Genomic DNA, 21,464 nt, shown 5'->3' with positions numbered 1-21,464 from the left:
CCGGCTGTTCATCAACAAATAGACTCCCCCTTGATGCAATGCTTGCTTTCTTGAATTCTGCTCTCCGGATAGCAACATTAAAACCATGACTGATGTTAGCTTAGTATCTGCACGATGCTTTGTCACCTCCTCTCCGTGTGACCTCTCTGTCAGCTGTATCTGTTAGTCAGTTACAGAGTGTCTTCCCCTATGTCTTCATATTGTAGACAATTTACTGTCTTATTATACTTATCACATCCATCTTGAGTGTTTGTTTGCCAAGTGCAAACAATTTATTTAAGGTGCTTCTGGAAATACGTCGGGGTGGACAGGGTACAGTTGGTATTCAGACAGTGAGTGATTTGGGCAAAAAATATGGTAGCCTCATATACGTAATGCCTTCTATATTTTGCAATTTTTAAATAATTCTATGGATTGTCTACAGTATTTTGTTGTTACTAACTGCTATTGAGTTGGCCTCTGAGCCCAAGTGTCCTCATGCACAGCACAATGAAGCCCTTCCCAGTCCTGTGCCATCTCATGATTGACTTATCCTTAGGGTTTTCATTGATGCATAGTCAAAAGCAGATCAGTAAACTTTCATTCCTAGTCTGCCTTAGTCCAGAAGCTCTCAAAAGCCTATTTAGCATCACAGCAATATGTAAGTGTCCACTGACAGTGAGTTGGTGTCTCCTCATGAGGTGCATTTGCATGGGAATTAAACCCAGGTCACCCTCTTGGAAGGTGAGAATTCTCCCACGGGCCCACCTCTGCCCCTCTCTGAATTTCATTCTTCACTGATACACACTTTCCTTTGCTATATTTCCTCTGTAGTTTGTAAGCTGTATTACTTATTTTATTTCCATATGTAGTTCAAGTTAAGACCATTAAGAACATGCTGAAAATCATATTTGTTTAATTACAAGAAACAGCATTGGCCAAGTCTTCTGTAAGATGAGGCAATTGGCATGCTTAAAGTTCTCCCAACTTTTTCTCATTACTTTCAGCTCTTTTACTAGTTGATTATTGCTAAATTAGCATTGCATTTTTCCTTCATGTAACTTCGTGCCTTGAATATAGTACTTAGAATTATTTTGACATAATCCTACTTTCAATTATTCCAGTGATTTTAAACTTGCCACTCATCCTCATAGGTTACGGCTTCCTTAGAAATGGTTTCTGACTTTGGATTCTTTCCCTTTGCACTTCTCCAGGGAAGATTTTCAGTCAGATGTTGTTTGTATAGATTCTTGAGCTTGTGAATATTCAATGTTTCAAAATTTTTATGGAGAACCCATGTCACAGAGATTCCTATATGGGACTTCCTTTCTGGGTGACATGGGAGCATAATAACTTACAGTCTGTAAGTGACAACATCAGAGTGCCTGCTACTGTACCTTCCTTGGGTTACATCAGATTTCTATGGGCATCGTCTCAGATTGCTCCTAACCTCTATATATTCCTCTGGGAGTGGCTTGTTGGGAGTCCCACTCTTTTTTTCCCACTAAAATAAATATGTTTTCCAAAAGGGCAGCTCTGAGGCTGCTAAGGTCCACTTCTTCATCCTGGTCTCATCTCTTTGGCTAAGTCTTCCAGGTTTAGGCGTCTCACCAGAACCCTTCTCTCAAGGGCCCCCATGAGCAGCTAGGACTTCGCTAGCAGCTTACTTTCTTACGGTTCAAAGCAACATCATTTAGTAATTTGAAATTTCCAGTATATTTCCTAATTCTTCCAGTTACCACAAATCCTATGAAATGGACCAAAAACATAAATAAAACAAAAACCTCACAAACCCCAAAAACACAATGCAAGGACCTTAAATCACTTTCCTAAGGCAGCATAACAGGTTGTCACTTTGAGGGCTACAGTATATCATAGTGTGACGGAGTTGGTTTTTGCTCTCCAGAGACACAGAGAAAGATTGGGACACATTTAAATGAAGCCGGTCAGCTAGCAGATGTTTGTAGGGGGATATACGAAAAGAGAGGGTGGTCTGCTATCACATACATATGGGAAGCAAACCTGGTTTTCAATATCATGGAAGAGAGACCTCTGATTAAAGGAAGGAATGGCTGAGGGAGGAATGGAAGCTTTGGCAATTTCTCAAAAGAGGGTTTTGGCTCCCCACCCAACCCCATTTTTCAACCTGCTAGAAATCAGCACATGGAAAAGACTTCTCACAGCTGCTGCTTAAACCAATGCCGGCTGACCCAGCGGCTCTCTGAGTTAAGCTATGCATGCAACATCCTCAGGACAATAAATTAGGACTCTGAGATTTTCGAACTCACTAAGATGAAATCTTCATATATTGAGCCATAGGATTCAGTGTTTAGCTAAAAATCAAAATCAGTGAGCTAGAGGAAGCAAAAGCACCAACCTTCTATGTAGAGTCTTTTCTATTCTTTATTTTTTTATTTGTTTGCTCTAGCCATAGCGCAGTACCACGACCACCATCAGAAGGAGGTTAAAGCCTATCGCCTTCCTGCGCTATAATGCAGAGAAGGGAGCTCACCAGAAAATAAGCCCAGGCAGTAGTATCATGGGACAGGAAACTCGGGGAGCGTAGGACTTGTGGAGGTGTTCTGAGGCGGGCTGTGTCTGGCACACAGAGTTCCTTCCCTGCGGGAGGGATGTGAGACAGTGCCAAAGGGAAATTCAGAATTGAATTAGACTTTCAAGCCACCAGCGGGGCAACTGGAATGGACTGGAGTAATGGCAAACAGCTAGATCAAATGGATTTAGAAATAAGACAAAAGCAAACACAGTGCCACTGGGTCGATTCCTATTCCTCTTGGTCTTGCACCTCTACAGAACAGAGTTGTGTCTCTGTGGCTGTAAATCATTGGAGAAGAATACTGACTAAACTTTCCCTACAGAAGAGTTGGTGGATTTTGATCACCATCCTTTTCGCTAGCGGCCAAAGGCGTAGCACAATGACATAGTAGGGGTACTTGGATTTGGTTAAAGAGGATAAGTAAAGAATCCCCCAAAGAAACTGGACCTGAAGGCAGGAGAAGAAGTCAACGTGTTATAGGGCTGCAATAACTTTATTTTTTCTCTAAAACTTTTGCCACTTCAACATTTTGGACCTGTGCAGTACCATGACATGAATTATGTCCGCCACATTGCTCAACAATCGCCATCATACATTTTCAAATATTTCCATTAGCCTGAACTGAGGCTCCCCACCCCCCACCCCCACTGTCATCAAGTGGATTCTGACTCATAATGGCCAAAGAAGAGAGTAGATGTGTAAATGTTCATGGGAAGAGCGGGCCTCATCTTTCTCCCTCGGAGTGGTTGGTAGGGTTGAATGGATGCCCTGTGATGGGTAGGCCAAGATCTATCCCATTGTGCCAGAAGGGTTCTTTTGGGTCACTAGCTATTTCATACTTGTGGGAACATATATTATCTGCCCCTTGGTGACTGAGCTAGTTTACACATGATGCTTTCAGAGTCCACCAATGCTAGCTAGCTAGACAAATAAACCCTTAGTACAGGTAACAGTGACTTTTTTTAGGGTAGAAAAGGATCTATTAAAAACCTTCAGGGGATTCAGACTTAAATCAGAAAGTTACTCTGGGGACACAAATTATGCTGTAAATTATTATATGAGGCACTGACTCACTGCCATGCAGTCAATGCTGACTCATAGTGCCTCTGTGCGCATTTCTGAGACTGTAACTGTTTATAGGAGTAGAAGCCCAGTCTTTCTCCCATGGAGCTGCTGCTGGTTTCGAACAGCTAACCGTGGGGATTGCAGCCCAACACATTTACCCTGTACCACGAGTATTCCTTTGTGAGATCCTGAGGGGGTGGGAAATCTCAGACCAAGTCTCTAAATTTGGGCAGTTTGCAAAGTAACTAGGTTACCATGCACACACTGTTGGGTCTTTTTTTCCCAAATTGCAGCCTCCAGAGCTCAATGGAGGGCTTTGCCTTCAAAGGTGCTCAATAAATTTTTGGCATTGATGACAGTTTTGACTTTTTTAAGACTTCAAAATTGAGTGAGTGACAATAAGTTGTTAGAATTTCCCTTACAAATTAACTTGGAAAAACACACTGGAATCCTAAAATGGAAAATGAACATTTAGAAAAGAGAAATAACAACGACTGATGTTATGAAAGAGGCTTTGTGAATTAAAAGCAGATTTTACAGAAGAAAGATAAGTTAATATTCTTACCCTTTGAAGAAAATGATTCAAAATATCTTAAAACCAGAGCTATTTCTTGTGGTTCTCCTGATCTAATTGGCATTGATCAGAGAATACTGTTTATTTCACAGTGAAACAGACTGTCATGGTGTTCAAAATAGCTGGGTTAAATAGCAGTGTATCATATTTTGTTGTTCTTTGTAAGGATGTTGGACCCCAGAAAAGGCCACTTTCACTTCAGTCAGCCTTTTAACATCTCTAAATAAGTAACCAACTGCCTCCCCACATTTCTAACTAAAAGGCCTTTCAAACTTGTCCCAAACTACCATCTAACCAGTTGCTGTCAAGGCAATTCCATATGATTTTTTTAGGTTGGTTTTGGGGAAAGTAGATTGCCAGGACTTAGCTCCAACGTGCCTTTAAGGGGTCTAAAACCTCTGGCTTCTGGGTTAGCTGCAGAGCACATTAACAGCATGTACCACCCAGGGACTGCACATTCATCTCCCACCAAGATTAAAGTAATCACCTCCCAAATCAGCTCCCTGCATTGGTGCTTGCCCACCCCCACCCCCAGCCTATTGTCAGCGCAGCAGACCAAGGGATCCTTTGTAAAGAGATCAGGGTTACAGTGAGTCAAAGAGGAAAGGGAGGCTTTCTTTCTAGAGGCAAGAATGCAGGGGAGCTCTTTAATATGGAAGAGAGGAAAGTAAGCAGAGAGGAAAAGGTTTGGAAGCAGGAATACAAATGGAATGCTTGTATTTTTTTTAAAGAGAGTTAGCTTTCATTAAGATGATTTCCCGGACTTGCCCACACAACTCTTATTTGCTTAGTGCCTATTAACCTCTTACAGAAAGTGTGCTGTGTGGATTACAGTTTAGGAGACATTGGCAGAGCCATCAAGGGTAGCAGGGATGGGAAGCACGATGCAGTGGAAATGGTGCCAACTCAAGACATACCCACCTGGTAAAGGTATCTGCAGGTCAGAGTGTGGACAAAGATGAGCCGGCTTCGTGGCGTCTGGAGGCCACCCAGTGCATCGGGCTGTTCTTCACAGTCGCTTGACTTTCAACACCACAAAACAGAGAGCTTTGTGAAATCAGAGACTAGCATAATTTGTTTGCATCTCTGAATTTGGTTTATTGTTGGGCATATTAGTAAACGCTAAACCAATATGAGGCTTTTTTGAACCATGTAATGATAAAAATGAATATAATCACTTATTTTTCTGGTATGTATGCTTTTTGATACATTTGCTAGCGATTTATTTTTCAATTTGGTCTTTAACCTAATTTTAAATATCCAAATGTATGGGAGCTAACTGTACATTTTTTATAATTCTTACACCATTCAGCACTTCATAAACATACATTATTTATCACTGGCTAATTTGATGGCATGATTCTAGACAAAGAGAACAACAACAAAAGGATATTTTATATTCTTTATTGTTGTATTATTTCTCATTATTATAAAGAGATGCATCAAATAAAAATAATAAGTATAATAAATAAGAAATAATACAGATGATTTGAGATGTTGATAAATTATCTAATTTACAAGTGATGTTTCTTTAAAATAAAATGCTTATTGGTTGATTAGGACCATAAATTGATATTTAGCTGACCAAAGAGATAATTTACCTACTAGTAAATTATCATTATTTTTAAAAATTTTGCTCATACAATGGTTTAACGTATAGAAGGTAATAGGTAAAGATGAATCTATAAGTAAAGATGAATTTATAATACCTACAAAGAGAGGCAGAACATATTATTAGACAAAAGAAGCAAATGTAATTGGTTATTTTTAATTCTACAGAAGTTCAAGTGAGGCAAGGGTATGCAAATTTGAATTTCTTAAAGTCAAACGCCAGTTATTATATTATCCGAATGCAGTATATAATAGCAAAGATATAAATTTTTGGAAATTATATCTTTAGAGATTTGTACAGTGATGACCTGAATGTAAATTTTTATTTTAATGTAAATTATTATGTATTTGTTGATAGATTCTTATGAGGATACTTGCAATTAGCTTAATACAGGGGAAAAAAAGAGAGGATATTGGTAGGAACTAATGAGTCCTTAAAGCAACGCTGTTCTGCTAACTTTTGGACAGAGTTCACATGTATTACTGAACTCTACCTCAATGTATTATGTGGTTTAAGAGGATATCATAAAAGCAGAACACTTCAATTAGATACTGCTGCTCCACCTTTTTGTTTATAAAGATGTGGATCCAAAGGCCCAGCAAGATACTGTTGAAAATTACTTGCACAATCATCCCCTCAAGAAGAACATGCTTTTACAACAATCAGTTACAGTCAGGATCTTCATTTTTATTTTTGAGTTTTATCTTGGCATAGAGGCCCTCAAGTTCATGTTGGTTGAGTAGTGATTGTGACTTGGAAAATTAATATTTTGTGTCTGTATAACCCTGAAAACCTTCTCAGGCCCGATGGATCTAGAACTTAGGTGAGCCTACTGTGAGGCCATTGTCTTTCTTCTGCCTAGTCTGTAGTTTTTATTGAAAGCATTTACTTATAATCCTTTCTTCACTCAGGAAAAAAAAAGCACATTCTACCAAGAATCTTCTATGTATACAGGAGAAAAGATAGAACATTGTTTATTGTAGGTGAGAAAAGCAGAAACATTATTTTAAAGTGACTTTTGTAAGCTTTTAATTCTATTTGAAGAAGCATGTCTGATTTTGGAGTGTAGCAGTTCATGGTCATGTCACCAATATTATGTACTCTCATTGTGTAGTTCAACATTGGTAGAGCCTTCAGTAATCATTTATGGTTATTTAGGCTTCAAGGAGACAATCTGGTGGAAAGAACAGAAGACACATTGCAGATACTTCATTCTTCAGATGAAATAATGCCGGATTCTTTGGGTAAGTTCGAAATTCAAAACTACTCATTGTCATTCTAGTGACTATAAATAAATAAAAATAAAACAGAACTACCAATCTTCCCTAACCCCAATCAACCATAACTGCTGGTGGTGTGTCCATCACAGTGCACTTCTTCAGGGTGTGTGTGTTAGTCTGGGTAGACTGGAGAAACACATTCATAAACACTCATATGGGTATAAAAAAGAGCTTTATATACAAAAGCAATTGAGTATGGAGAAAACATCTCAACCCAGTACAGATCAACTGCATAAGTCTGATATTAGCCCATGTGTCCAATACCAATCTATAAAGTCTTCAGATTCACGAAACACATGCAGTGACACTGAAGGCAGGAAGATTACAGGCCAGTGGGTGGGCCTTGATCGAAGGTTATATCGTAATATACAGAACACTTCAAAATTTTAACAAAGAAAAGCAAACCAATAGAAAAATAGGCAAAATAAATAATAGGCCTTTCTCAGGAGAGGAAACAGTTGGCCAAAAGACATATTAAAAAGTCTTAACTACACTATTAATCAGAGAAAATCAATGTACAACCACAGTGAGATACTATTTTATAACCATTTGTTTGCTAATAATTACGAAAGTTGAAAAAAGTAAAGGCTAGTAGTGAGGACATCAATCAAAAGGGACTCAAGCACTGCTGAAACCAAATGTAACCCAACGCATGCTATTGAGTTGGTCTGGACCCACACTCTGTGCAGTGTGTCTGACACGGAAGCTTTACAGAAACACAACAGAGCGAGTAGCTGCTGTGGCGCTCTAATGCTTAACCCAGGATGCCACCACGGCTTCTTCATGTACGACTTACTCACTGCCACTGACTTGATCCTGGCGGAGAGCGACCCTGTAAGACAGCGTATCTCCTATCTCCTTGCTGTACAACCCAAGGGATAGCCGCCTAGGAGGCTCTTTTCATGCACTACAAGTAGAGTATCAATAATTTTAGAAATAAGTTTCCCCTTATTATAAAACGTTGGACATTTTTCTAACCTGTTGTTGTCCTTGTTAGATGCTGTCAAGTCAATTGGATTCATAGTGACCCTATGCACCACAGAACGAAACACGGGCAGGTCCCAAGCCACTCTCACGACTAACTGTTATATATCTGAGTCCAAGGTGGAAGCCAGCATGTCATTTCATGTTGTATGGGGCTTCCTCTTTGTCACTGCTCCTCGACTTTGCTGAGCCCGATGTCCTCAGGAGAGCAGTAGGCACAAAAGAAGATAGAAGAGGAGACCACAGAATAGGAAATATATTAGAAATACTCTAATTCTTACATTAGGTAGTGCTTTTCAAACGCTGATTTTATTATTGTGCTTTTTCATTTAAATCTAGATTACATGTATTAATTGTTATATGTCATAGGTTACCTAATACACATTAAAAATTAAGGTGGCATGAAAACATTAAAATGTACCTCTGTAATGCAATGGAAAAAATCTATGATTATTTATATATATATATACACAAATCTATTGCATTGATTTTGACATGGGGTGTTCTCTTAATAAACTGACGTTCAGAATGGCAAAGTGCTGATACTGAGAGGAGGCTCAGCGTTTCAAGTCTCTTCAGCCCTTGCTTCAAGGGCTGAACATAGAACAAGTAACTATTGCTTGGTTTATTTGGGGCGATTCCAAAGGGCTAATATTTATAGATTAGCTAGAAGGACACAAGGTGATCACCACAGTTTATAAGTAAATATCACTCCTCACTTAATTTTAACTCACAACTATGTTTTTTAAGGACCAGTTCAGTAGCGTTAATACTCTTCTCACAGTAAGTTTACATATTGGTTTAGATACTAGAGAATTACACTTAAATATCAGAGAACTAATGTTGTAATTATTGTTAGATGCTGTGATTTTCAATACACACCAACAGACTGTGACACTGCTCTTGCAGCACCGTTCTCATAAGCACACCTACCGGTATGTTTGGGCTCAGCGTTGCAGCCACTGGGTCAGTCTAGTTTGTTGAGATTCTTTGTTTCCACTGACTCATCCATTACTAAGTATGATGTTCTTCAGAGTCTGGTCTCACCTGGTGGCATTTCAAAGTTCATGGGGCAAAGTATCACCTTTACGGCTTCTAAGGTTGTGCTTTATTCATACTTGGTCCAATGCAGATTTATTCATTCTCCTGGCAATCCATGGATATTCAATATTCCTCACCAACGTCGTATTCTAAAGACATCAACTTTTCATTAGCTTTTCTAATTCCCTGTCCAGATTTCACATGCACATGAAGTAATTGAAAATACCAGGGCTTGTGTCAGACATATGTTAGGCTTCAAATTGAGACCTTTAAAAAATTTTTTCGAGAGATATTTTGTAGCAGATTAGCCCAACAAAGCAAGGCATTTCAGTTCTTTTGACTTGAGAAATGCCGGGTTTTCATTTTTTGTTTTTTTCTTTTTGGTGTTCTGTATCCAGATTTTTGCACATCTCAATACAATATATTTTCTTGTCTTTTTGAGTCACCCCTTAAAATCTTCTGGTCAACGTTGCTTTCCTTACATCATTAAAAGTGATTCTGCTTTGTGGGAACAACTTTTCCTCCGCATATTTTGAGGGCCTTTGAACCATAGAGACACATCTTGTAACCGACATTGCATGAGACAGTGTTCTGCTGCTATTCATAAGGTTTGTAATGGTTATTTTTTCAGAGGGTCTGCCTCTTCCTACTTCCTTATCTGTCTTACTATGGAGATTCAACTGTCCTCTGTCTGCCATTGATTACTGTGCTGGTATTGAAATACAGGTGGCAGCACAGCAACATGCAAAACACAAACTGATGCACAAGTGGTAGAGAGAATCCATATGTAACTGTGATTTATTTATTATTTTTATAAAATTAGATTCCTTGCCTGGAACTGAAGAAGCCCTAATGGAGGAAGATGAGGAATTTGAGAAAGCATCTAAATTAGCTGGACCTGTAAGTATATTCTTTTGATTATTTTTTGTCTCTAAAACTAATATATATTATTAATATAAATATATTTCAGGACTAGAAAAGAGCATTTTAAAATTAGATAATATTTTATAATATCCATACAAATATGCTTGTATCAGTAGGCAGCCACTTTATGCAGTTATATAGCAAAGACTGCATACATTATTTTTAGTCATGGGAAAGAAGGCTTAACTAAGATCGACAATGTTAACTTTGGGGGGTACTAGATTACTAGATGCCTACTTACATACATGGACATCTAAAAGATTATGATCTACCTTCTTAGATTTCAAGAGTGCAATTATACACTTGTTCCTAGGAAAATAAATATTTTGCACATTCTAGAAGCTCATATAGAACTCCAGCATACTATTTTAAGTTGTGACATCTTTATGATGTTTTTTGTCAAACTATATATCAGCAATATAGTACAATGGGAGAAAATCATAAGGTTTGACACTTAAAAATGTAACTTAAGAGAATTAAAAGACAGAAAGACGTGTGCTTTTTCTAAATCCAACGTGTATAATATATAGTAAGTTTCTAAAAACTCTCGAAATTGTTAATGTAATCTTCTTGTTGTGTGCCATCAAGTTCACTCTGACTAATAATAAATGTATCTGACAGGGCAAAATCGCTCCATAGCTTTTCCTAGGCTGTCATCTTTTTGAGAGGCAATCACTGTCTTTTCTGGCTACTGTTTTGTTGGAAAGAAGACCTCTCCATTAACAACTTGGGATTTAACCATTTCAATCTTGGGCTATTCTAATGATAAGACTTAAGTTAATATATCATTACACTGTCTTGTGAAATCACATTATCTAAAATATTATTTTGATCAAAGAATTTTGTTGAGGGTAGAATCCTTAAGGAAATTTAATTTTTTTAACTGATAAATTAATATATATTTTTGATATGCTCTTTTGCAGTTGGAAGTCTTACCTTAAAATGTAAAATCGCACGTTTTCATTTGCTTTTCTCATCAACTTTCATTACCTTTTACTGTAGTTTATTTAACTTTTTATTTAAATATACCTTCCAGTGTAACATGCAGTCTATGAGGTCAAGAATGTTTGTTCTGTTTCTCACTTCTGCATCCCTAGTAGAGGTAAAATAAATATAAAATGTGATAGTTCTTGACCATAGTATTGTTATGTACAAGTTGTGTACAAGTTGGTACAAGCTTAAAAATAAAAAGAACCAGGGTTGTGTTCTAGTTCAGTCTTTCCTTATGTGACTATTCTTAGCAGCTGTTGGTTTTTCATATATAGCTTGTATGATATTGAGGAATTTTCCTTCTATTCCTATCTTCTTGAGTGTTCTAAACAGGAATGGGTGTTAGATGTTATCCAATGCTTTTTCTGCATTTATCGATAAAATTATGTGGTTCTTATAATTTTTCCTTTCAATGTGGTTAATAATACTAATCGTCTTTCACATTTTGAACCATTCCTTCATCACTGGTATGAATCCTACTTGGTCATGGTGAAATTTTTTATATGCTTTTGTGTTCTATCGACCAGTATTTGTTAAGGATTTTTACATCAATGTTCATTAGGGATATTGGTCAGTTGCTGTCATTTCTGGTGGGATCCTTGCCCATTTTAGGTATCAGTTATAAGAGCTTCATAGAAAGAGTTTGGGAGTTTTGTGCTTTTTTCTATGTTCTGGAAGAGTTTGTGTAGGATTGATGTCTTCCCTGAATGCTTCATAGAATTCTCCTGTGAAGCCATCTGGCCCAGGAGGATTTTTGTTGTTGTTGTTGGTAATCCCTTGACAAGCTTGTCTATTTCTTCTATTGCTATGGGTCTGTTGAGGTTCCTGACAGCCATCTGGGATAGTTTAGGAAGGGATTATTTTTCAACATATTTGTCCATGTCTTGGGCACATACATATTTATTATGTTCACTGGTTCTTGATCTACTGTTCCTGTGAGCATTATATAGTGCCCCTCCTTGTCTCTTGTTATGGCCTGTACCTTGATATCAATTTTGTCAGAGATTAAGATTGCTATCCCTGCTTTTTTTTGCATTGCCATTTGCTTAGTATATTTTTCTCCATCCTTTAATTCTCAACCTGGTTTAGTCTGCAAGCTTGAGATGTGCCTCCTGTAGGGAGCAGATCGATGGGTTATCTGTTAGCCTTGGCCTTTTAGTGCCTGAGTTCAGTCCATTCATCCATCTGTGGACTCTGTGTTGTCATCTTATACCTTTTGTGTTGGGTGTTTTCCTACCTACCTATCAGTTTGGTGTGTGTGTGTGTGTGTGTGTGTGTGTGTGTGTGTGTGTGTGTTTCATTCTGGCCTTGTTTCCACTCTTGAACTAATGCTATCTTGGGGCCATTTTCCCTTTGTTGTCCTATGGGTGCAGTTGTTCTATGTGATGGTCTCTTATTTGTGCTCAGTGAGTGTTGATCTTCTGCCCACACTGGATTGGCAAGGATCTTTTGTAGAGCTGGGTTTCTTTTTATCTATTTTTTGTGTTTTTCCTTGTCTGGGAAGACTCTTACTTCTTCATCTATCTTAATAGATGTATTGACTGGGAATAGTATTCTTGGGTTTGCATTATTTTCTTCAGTTTTTGGTATGTGTTACTCCTTTCATTTTGATTCTTCATCGTGTCCACTGATAGGTCTGACCATATTCTTATTTGGGTAACTTTATAAGTGACTCTTTGTTTTTCCCTAGTTGCTCTTATCATTTTCTCCTTTTCCTTATAGTTGGATAATTTAACTATTATGTGTCTTGGTGACTTCTTCTTGGGATTCAGTATGGTTGATGTTCTTTCAGCCTCCTGAATGGTTGCCTGATTTTCATTTATTAAGCTGGGGAAGTTTTCCTCTAAGAATTCCATTGTTTTGGGGTTTGTGGGGTTTTTTTTTTGCTATTAACTTCTTTGTTGTGTCTTCTTCCGGTAGTCCAATTATTCGAATATTGAACCTTTTAATAGCATCAGACATGGCTCTCAGGTTTTCTTCAGCTACTTTGATTGTCTTATTTGACTGTTTTTCCCATTTGTTGAAGTCTGCTTGGTTATCCTCTAGGTCACTGGTGTGATTCTCTGCCTCCTCAAGTCTGTTAGCAAAGTGTGTTAATTTGGTACTGGATTTTGTTATTTCATCCCTTAAATGTTGTATATCACTTTGGTGTGTTGACTTTCACCCTTTTTCTGTATTGCTTCCCTCATATCCTTTATGACTCCAATCAGCATTCCGAAAATTTCTTTCTGTGGCAGGTCAGTGTCTGCTTCTTCTATGCACGTCATTAGATTCATGACTTCTTCCGGCATTGTCTTCTGTTTCTCCTGATTTTTAGTTGAGGCTTCTGGGGTCGGTTGCTGCTTACATGTTGTTTTAGAGGAACCTAGAGCCATCTTCCAGAGTCAAAGACCACTGGGCTCTCTCTTGGGTGACTAATATGAGTGCTTCTATGAACTACCTGCAGATAGCTACACTGGGTGGGGACAGGATACCACTGAATCTTCCTTTGGTTTTACTCTTACCCTAGCCAACCAGTATTCTGTTATTCTGAATGTGAGTTGATTAGCCCTCTCACATGATGTTGGTTGCATGGTTGTCGGCCCATAAGGGTGGCGTTTCACTGACTGATCTCTCAGTAAGCCATAGTGGTGTGTCTCACGGTGCTTGGAGTGCCCTGATTGGCGTGTGGTATTTCTGTGTACAACTGGAGTGCTGCGGAGGGCATGCGGGTGTACCCTCCTTGGTGTAAGCACCGTAGATGCAGACGAAATTATCCTAGTTGGAGAGATTGCCATGGAGGTTGGGTGGATGTTCCTGCAGCAGTATGGCATTCCTTAATAAAGGCTTCCTGATTATGCTAATATATGTTAAAGGACTTGTTCTCCAAGTAATCTTGGAGTTAAACAATGAGCCTGGAATTTGCAGTTTTTACTGAGAAAATATTTTTTCAATCTTTTTTATATTTGGCTTATGGGGCCCCTGATTTTGGGTTGTCACGCTGACCCCTAGAGGGGGAAATCCAGTTTATCAAAAAGGTTGTTATCTTCTTGGCCAACTGGAACTGAATTCGCCCCTGGATTATAAGTATCTGCTTATTTTCTGCCACACCTGACCTGATTCAGGTAAATTTCCTTACTTCTTTTCAATTGCTCCAAATCAGTGACTACTCATCGGCCCCATCCCCAGGCTGTGAGCTTAAGGCAGCTAATAGTGCAGGGAGCTCCATTGTGGGGTCCTGTGACTAGCTTTCAGAAGTTCTCCTCCTGTCTGGGATTATGTCCCCTTAGGGGTCTCAGCCTGAGGAAATCACTACTCACTGCCAAACAAGGGCGCTGGTAGCTGCTCAGCCGGAGCCCACGAGCCCAGCATGCCACACCTAGAGCGATTTAGTGCGTTCTCAGTTTGCTTTGTGAGTGAAATTTTTAAAAAGCAGGGTTCAGAACAGTCCTTAGTTCCCTGATTCTAATTTCAGGGCTCCGCCTCCCAGTCTCCTTCACCTTACCGTCCAATTTTCTGGTCTGACAGCAGAAGCTCCAGTAGGTGAATCAACTAGACACCATCTTCTTCCATCCGCCAGGCTCTTTCCTTTTTAGTTATTTCATCTCTGCTCTTTCCTCCCTTTTCCCTCTGAAGAATATTTACATTTTCCCTAAGCACTTTGGAAAATCAATAATTTAGAGAATTAAAAAAGATATCTATATACAAGGAAGTGAATATTGTACATATTGAATGGTTTTAATTCTTTGAGTTTTGTTCTTTGAGTTATTTATAAGTATGTCTGTTAATTCAATTCTTATAGATTTAATTAAACATTTGCCTACATCTTGGGTTTACATTTTAACTTGAGATATACATTTTAAAAGCCTAGGCATTATAAATACTGTAAGTCCTGAAAAAAGATGCCAGAAATGTATGAATGTCTTAGTTATCTACTCTTGGCACAATAAGCCCTGTGCAATCTAGTAGATATTACCTCCTAGAAACTCTGCCTAGGGTTTCTGAGAATGTAAATGTCTATGGGCTCTTTCTCCAGTAATGGGCTGTGCATTTGACCCACAGGCTTTGTAGTTCGCATCCCAATGCTTCTCTCACAGTGCCACCTGGCTCCTGCCACCATATTAGAAACACTGTAAGTCAGTGGATTTAAAGAACTGAAATTTGCTTTCTCAGAGTTCTGAAGGCTAGTAGGAAGTCAGAGTTTAACCCTGTTAATTCCTTCCACAGAGCTGGGTTAAATGTTGGGCTACTGCCAGAAATTCTTTTGTTCCTTGAAATCTAGCCTCCCCCTGTGTGGATCTCTTTGTCTGTCCTGATGTCTTTGTAACTTAGGAATGATTAGGGTGAGGACTTACCTAATGGGGTCATAAGCCAATTAACCCAGCAAAGAAAACCCAGTTTCCAAATCAGATCACCTTTATAGATAAGTGGGATCAGTCCACATTCTTGGAGGTGAAGGACAGTTTCAGTCATCTCACTCCTTTGTAAGTGTGTTATACTGTGGTGGCTTGCATGTTGCTAGAATTCTAGAGTCACCCATGGTCAACTGATTTCAGAGGAGCTTCCAGCGTAAGAAGAGACTAGGAAGGACGCAGTGATCCACTTCTGAGGTACTGGTCATTTCAAACATCACAGATAGCAGTGAAACCTGTACTCTATGCAGCAAGAAGATGACTACTTCCAGTTGAAGGGCACTCAAAATGCTACTGGGAAATTGCTTTCCACTAAAAGTAAATTCCATTTTAATGATATGAACAGAGCAAAGCTTTCAGGACCTTCATCTTCTGAAGGGTGTGACTCAAAATGAGAAGCTGCAAATGTTCGTCAATAGTTGGAAGGCGGAATGTACAAAGTACATCTCAAAAATTTGGAAATGAAATGGAATGTGTCAACATTTATAAATTAGGTGTTAGTGAGCTCACATAGACTGATATTAACCATTTTGAATTAAGCAGTCATATGGTTTACTATGTTATGAATGACAAATTTAAGAGGAATGGTGTCACATTCATCAACAAAAAGAACATTTTAAGATCTTGAACTAAAATGCCATATGTGACAGGTAAGATCTACATTCTTTTGAGAAGGACCAGTTAATACAACTGTTATTTATATTTATGTACTAACCTCTGAAGCTATTAAACTATTCTGCCAATTTCTTCAGTTTGAAATTGATCAAACACAGTCAAATTGCATTGATACCTACTAATGTTTGGAATGCCAAAGATGGAAAAAAAGAGGAAGGCTTTTGTAGTTGTAAAATATGGTCTTGGTGATGGACACAAAGATAGAGATTGAATGATAAATTTTAGCAAGGCCAACAGACTTCATTGCAAATACATTTTTCAACAATATAAATGACTGTATATGTGGACCTCACAAGAAGAAATTCACATTAATCAATTGACTATGTCTATGGGAAGAGTTGATGGAAATGTTCAATATCATCATCAAATACACAGGGGCTGACTGTGTAGCAGACCAACAATCACTCATAAGAAAGTTCAGGTTGAAGACAATTAAAACAAATACACAAGATCCAAATATGACCTTAGGTGTATATCACTTGAATTTTAAGACCATTTCAAGAATAGATGTGACACATTTAACAATAATGGCATAAAACCAGGTGGGTGTGGGATGGCATCAAGGATATCCTACATAAAGAGAGGTCATTAAAAAAATGACAAGAAAAAAGATCAAAGTGGATGTCAGAAGAGACTCTGAAATTTGCTCTTCAATGTACAGTAGCTACCTTAATGAAAGATCCAAATGGGCAACAACTATATGAAGGAATCCTTCTGATCACTAGCCATTCAAGCAACACAAATCAAAACAATGAGCTACCAGTTTGCAACCACATTGACAGCAAAGTAAAACAAACCATACACACACACACACACAGAAAGAGAGAGAGAGAGAATAATAAATGTTGGAGAGAGTGTGGCGAGATTGGAACCCTCATACATTGTTGCTATGAATATAAAAATGTGGTGAAGAAAGCTGATGGTGCCCGGCTATCAAAAGATATAGCGTCTGGGGTCTTAAAAGCTTGAAGGTAAACAAGCAGCCATCTAGCTCAGAAACAACAAAGCCCACATGGAAGAAGCACACCAGCCTGTGTGACCACGAGGTGTCAAAGGGATCAGGTATCAGGCATCAAAGAACAAAAAATCATATCATTGTAAATAAGGGGGAGTGTGGAGTGGAGACCCAAAGCCCATCTGTTGGTAATGGGACATCCCCTTACAGAAGGGTCACGGGGTGGAAGGAAGAAGTCCAAGCTGCACAGAATGCATTAGTGAAAAACAGGAATTGACAAAATACCAACTGAAATGTTTCCAGTACTTGATTTAGTTAGCACTTTCCTAGTACTTGATATCGTCTCTGCCAAGAAATTTAAAAGACAGCTAATTGGAAGAGATCCATATTTATACCCATTCTGAAAAGGTAGCCCCATGAACTGTGGAAATCATTGAGCAATAATTAATATCACATGCAAGTAAATTTTATTGAAGATAATTAAAAAATGTTTCTTAAATTGAAGTTTGCACAAAATTTAGTCAGATTCAAATGAAGACTTGGAAAGAAGAATGTCATAGCTGATATCAGATGAATCTTGGCCAAAAACTGAGAACACCAGAGATATATTTACTTGTATTTTATTAGCTGTGAAAGGGCATTTGACTGTGTGAATAATAGAAAACTAAGGATAAAATTGCAAAAAATTTTGAATTCTACAACACTAAATTTTGTCCAGGTGAAGCTTGTACATAGCCCAGAAGGCAAAGGATCCAACATAGCAAGGAAATGTTATTAGGTGCCATCCAATTGGTTCCAACTCAGAGCAGCCCTGTGCACAACATACTGAAACACTGGCCTGGCTGGGCCATCCTCACAATTGTTCCTACACTTAAGCCCATTGTTGCAGCCACAGTGTCAATCAATCTTGTTGAGGGCTGTCCTTTTTATCACTGCCTGTCTGCTTTAACACCCATGATGTTCTTCTCCAGGGACTGGTGTCTCCTGACATGTCCAAAGGATGGAAGAGGAAGTCTCGCCACCCTTGACTCTAAGGAGAACTCTGACTGTACTTCTTCCAAGAGAGATCATTTGTTCTTTTAGGAGTCCATGGTACTTTCAATGTTCTCAAGCATCACTTCAAACATATCAATTTTTCTTTGATCTTCCTTATTCAATATCCAACTTTTATATGAAGGTGAGACAATTGAAAATATCTTGGTTTGTGTCACATGCCTCCTAGTCCCGAAAGTAACATCTTTGCTTTTCAACACTCTAAAGGGGTCTTGTGCAGAATATTTACATGATGCAATATGTATTTTGATCTCTTGACTGCTACTTCCATGAGCAAGCTAGTGGGTCCTCGAAAGCTTCAATCTTTTCTTTATTGAAATTGAGGAAGTGTGTATTAGAGTTGTATCCTTAAATCTCACTTATTAAATATGTATGCTGAGCCAATAATATGACAATCTGAACTATATGAAGAATAACTGAGCATCAGGACTGGAAGAAGGCAAACTTACTACCTTCAATATACAGATGAAACAATGTGGCTTACTAAAAGCAAAGAGAGCTTGATGTACTTACTGATAAAATCAGACTGCTGCCTTCATTATGCATTACAAATCCCACAACTGCACCATAGCAACCTCATAATAAAAATCATATTGAATTATCACATGTTTCATTTTATTTGGATGCACAATCAATGTTCATAGAAGCAGTATAGAGAAATCAAAGTATTTTATTTGGCATATTTACTACAGGTACACTGAACCAAACCATGGTATTTCCCATTGTCCCTTATATATGTAAGAGCTGGGTAATGAACTGAGGAAAGCAGAGAAGAATTAATACTTTTTTGAATTATGGTGTAGGTAAAGAATATTGAAAATTCCATTAAATGCCAGCAGGAGACACAAAACAGTCTTGGGGGAAGTGCAACCAGTATATTTCTTGGAAGCAAGGATGGGTGGGACTTTGTCTCATGGTTTTGGATATGTTGTCAAGAGAGACCCATCTCTGGATCAGGAAATTATGCTTGGTATAGTCGAGGGGCAGCAAAACAGAGAGGACCCTCAGAAAGCTGGATTGACCCTGGCTGCAGCAAAGGGCTCAACCGTGACCAGTGTGATGTCGATGCAGGAGCATAGGGTGCACCTATGACCCTCCTGTGTTGTAGTGGAATTGAGGGCACACACAATTCAATCCATAACATTGAGGGGTCTTCTGTAATTTTGTTTTTAACTAGGTTTTTTCCCCCTAATCAAGACTATCATTTTCATGTTACTGAACTTTCAGTATTAATTCTGCATTACTCCTAATCTAAAATTTAAGAACATCAGTTTTTTTGTTCTCTTGACTTTGTTAGATTACCCTACTCTTTATGTGCTGCCATTTGTTGCTGAGTAGAGTTAATTCATGACAGTAGTTCAAGAACACCTCTGCTACATTTAGGGACATCTCCTTCTTGCACTTGTAGTTTCTGTTGGCCAACAGAACACTGATGTTATCCTTCTTTTTGTTAGACTAATGACTGTCATACTGTTGTGTTAAATGGGATATAAAGATATATTTCTAATATAGCATCACAGTGATTTTAATTTCTCTTAAAAAAATGAAGCCCATCTTAAGTGCCTCCCAATTTATGGGAGACTGCTGCTTTGGCTGGGAGTTATATAGGATTGTACTTAATGTTGAACCTGAAGAATTTCTGATTTGTAGCATTTAATCTCCTTCAAATTTTTGTGCCATAGATGATTAGGAATAATTCATAGTAATATCTCAAAATATGTTGTGATTTTATTATTGTTATTATCATGGCCATTACCATAAATAAAAGGGTTGTCAGAAGAAACTGTTGGAAATAATAGAAACTGGTTGAAAGTTCTAGTACATGGTGACAAATGTATGCCTTTTCTTCTAAAACAGGCCTGATGAGGACTCCCTAAGCATTATGCCCTTGAAGTGGTCTAGTTTTTAACTCTTTTCAAAGGAAAATAATTTGCTCCATCTCGTCAACCTCTTCACCTTTTGTTGCCCATGTTTACTATCTTTTGCTCTTGTTATTATTGGTTTTAGTTGAGTTAGCTCCACTCACGGCCCTCTTATATATTTCCCAGCCATTCCTTGAACACTCATCCTCTGTGTAAATGTTTCCAGTTCTTTCATATCACAGTTACAAGGGACAATGCTGAGTTTATCCTAGTTTCTGGCCATTATTTTCTCAAACTGGCCGTTATTTGCTCAGATCTCAAATAAAAATTCTTCTTCCTCTGAGTTTCATGTTATCTGCTGCTGTATTAAATACCACTTATTCACAATCCTTAATCCCTAAGGACTTTGACATTTGACATCATCTATTTATTCAACATCTTATCTTTCCTCCTTTCCTAGATTTGTGAGGTTCATCTGTCTTACAAAATTAAAAACAATCAAATCCATAGCCATTGAGTCAATTCTTACTCCTAGTGACCATGTAGGGCAAATTAAAATTTCCCCACAGGGTTTCCAAGACTGTAAACCTTTATGGAAGCAGATTGCCCGATCTTTCTCCTGTAGCGAAGCAGGTGATTTTGAACTATTGATCTTCCAAGGACTTTAGCTACTGCCCAACTAGGGCTCCTTTTGTTATAACATGATCAGTAGTTTATTCCTTCTTTTGTTGCTTATTTATTTTATTTTATTTTAAAAATCATTTTATTGGGAGTTCTTACAGATAGATATCATAATATTCCATAGTTCAATCACATCAAGCAGTGCTATACAATTGCTACCACAACCAGTTTCAAAGAGTTTTCTTTCTTCTTGAACTCCTTGATATCTGCTCCCCTTAAACTCCTCCCTCCTCCACCATACCCCCTCAATACCCCTTATTATTATTGTTGTTGTTGGTATTTTACCATATCTTACACATCCAATATATCCATTCACATATAATTCTTTTGTTCAATCCCATCTAGTGGGGTTACTTTGTATAGATGAAAAGGGATATGCTATTTCATGGACACGTGGCATGTTGTCTGTTTATGAGTTGGTGGACATTTTATGCTACCATGAATAATGTTGCATAAGTCGCATGCAGGTATTTGTGTGGACATACTTTTTTATTCCCCTAGGGAGATTCACAGCAGTAGAATTGTTGCAAATTACAGTGCTTTTCTATTTAAGAGATTTTTTAAGTATTTTATATAACTCTTGAGGGCACAAACTTAAAGCTGTTAAACAGAATTACTACACGATGCAGGAATATCATTCCTATATTACAGACCTAACAATATTGTAAAAAATGTGTTCAAATACAATTTTTACACAGATGTTTATAACAGCAGTCTGCACAATGCCCCCAAGGCAGAACGATCCCAATATCCATCATCTGAGGAACAGGCAAACCAAATGCAGTAGAGCTACACAATGGCATGTGGTGTAGGTGAAAAAGAAAATGATGTTCTGGTGTGTACT

At 38.2% G+C, this 21,464-nt stretch overlaps 1 protein-coding gene across 1 annotated transcript in view; it reads left to right on the top strand.

Annotated features, from left to right (window-relative positions):
• CUNH8orf34 (chromosome unknown C8orf34 homolog) overlaps nucleotides 1-21,464 on the top strand; it is a 371,243-nt gene that overhangs the window by 304,578 nt on the left and 45,201 nt on the right. Inside the window, exons 9-10 of the mRNA XM_045286330.1 lie at nucleotides 6,943-7,028; nucleotides 9,913-9,989. Coding sequence (XP_045142265.1) covers nucleotides 6,943-7,028; nucleotides 9,913-9,989 — 163 coding nt within the window. The remainder of the gene's footprint in view (nucleotides 1-6,942; nucleotides 7,029-9,912; nucleotides 9,990-21,464) is intronic.

Source organism: Echinops telfairi, unplaced genomic scaffold, assembly GCF_000313985.2.
Source record: "Echinops telfairi isolate 266 unplaced genomic scaffold, ASM31398v2 ScPeMD7_1;HRSCAF=3_0, whole genome shotgun sequence".
Classification (NCBI taxonomy): Eukaryota; Metazoa; Chordata; class Mammalia; order Afrosoricida; family Tenrecidae; genus Echinops; species Echinops telfairi.
Note: the sequence above shows the minus strand (reverse complement) of the source record. Positions and strands in the feature narration are given on the sequence as shown.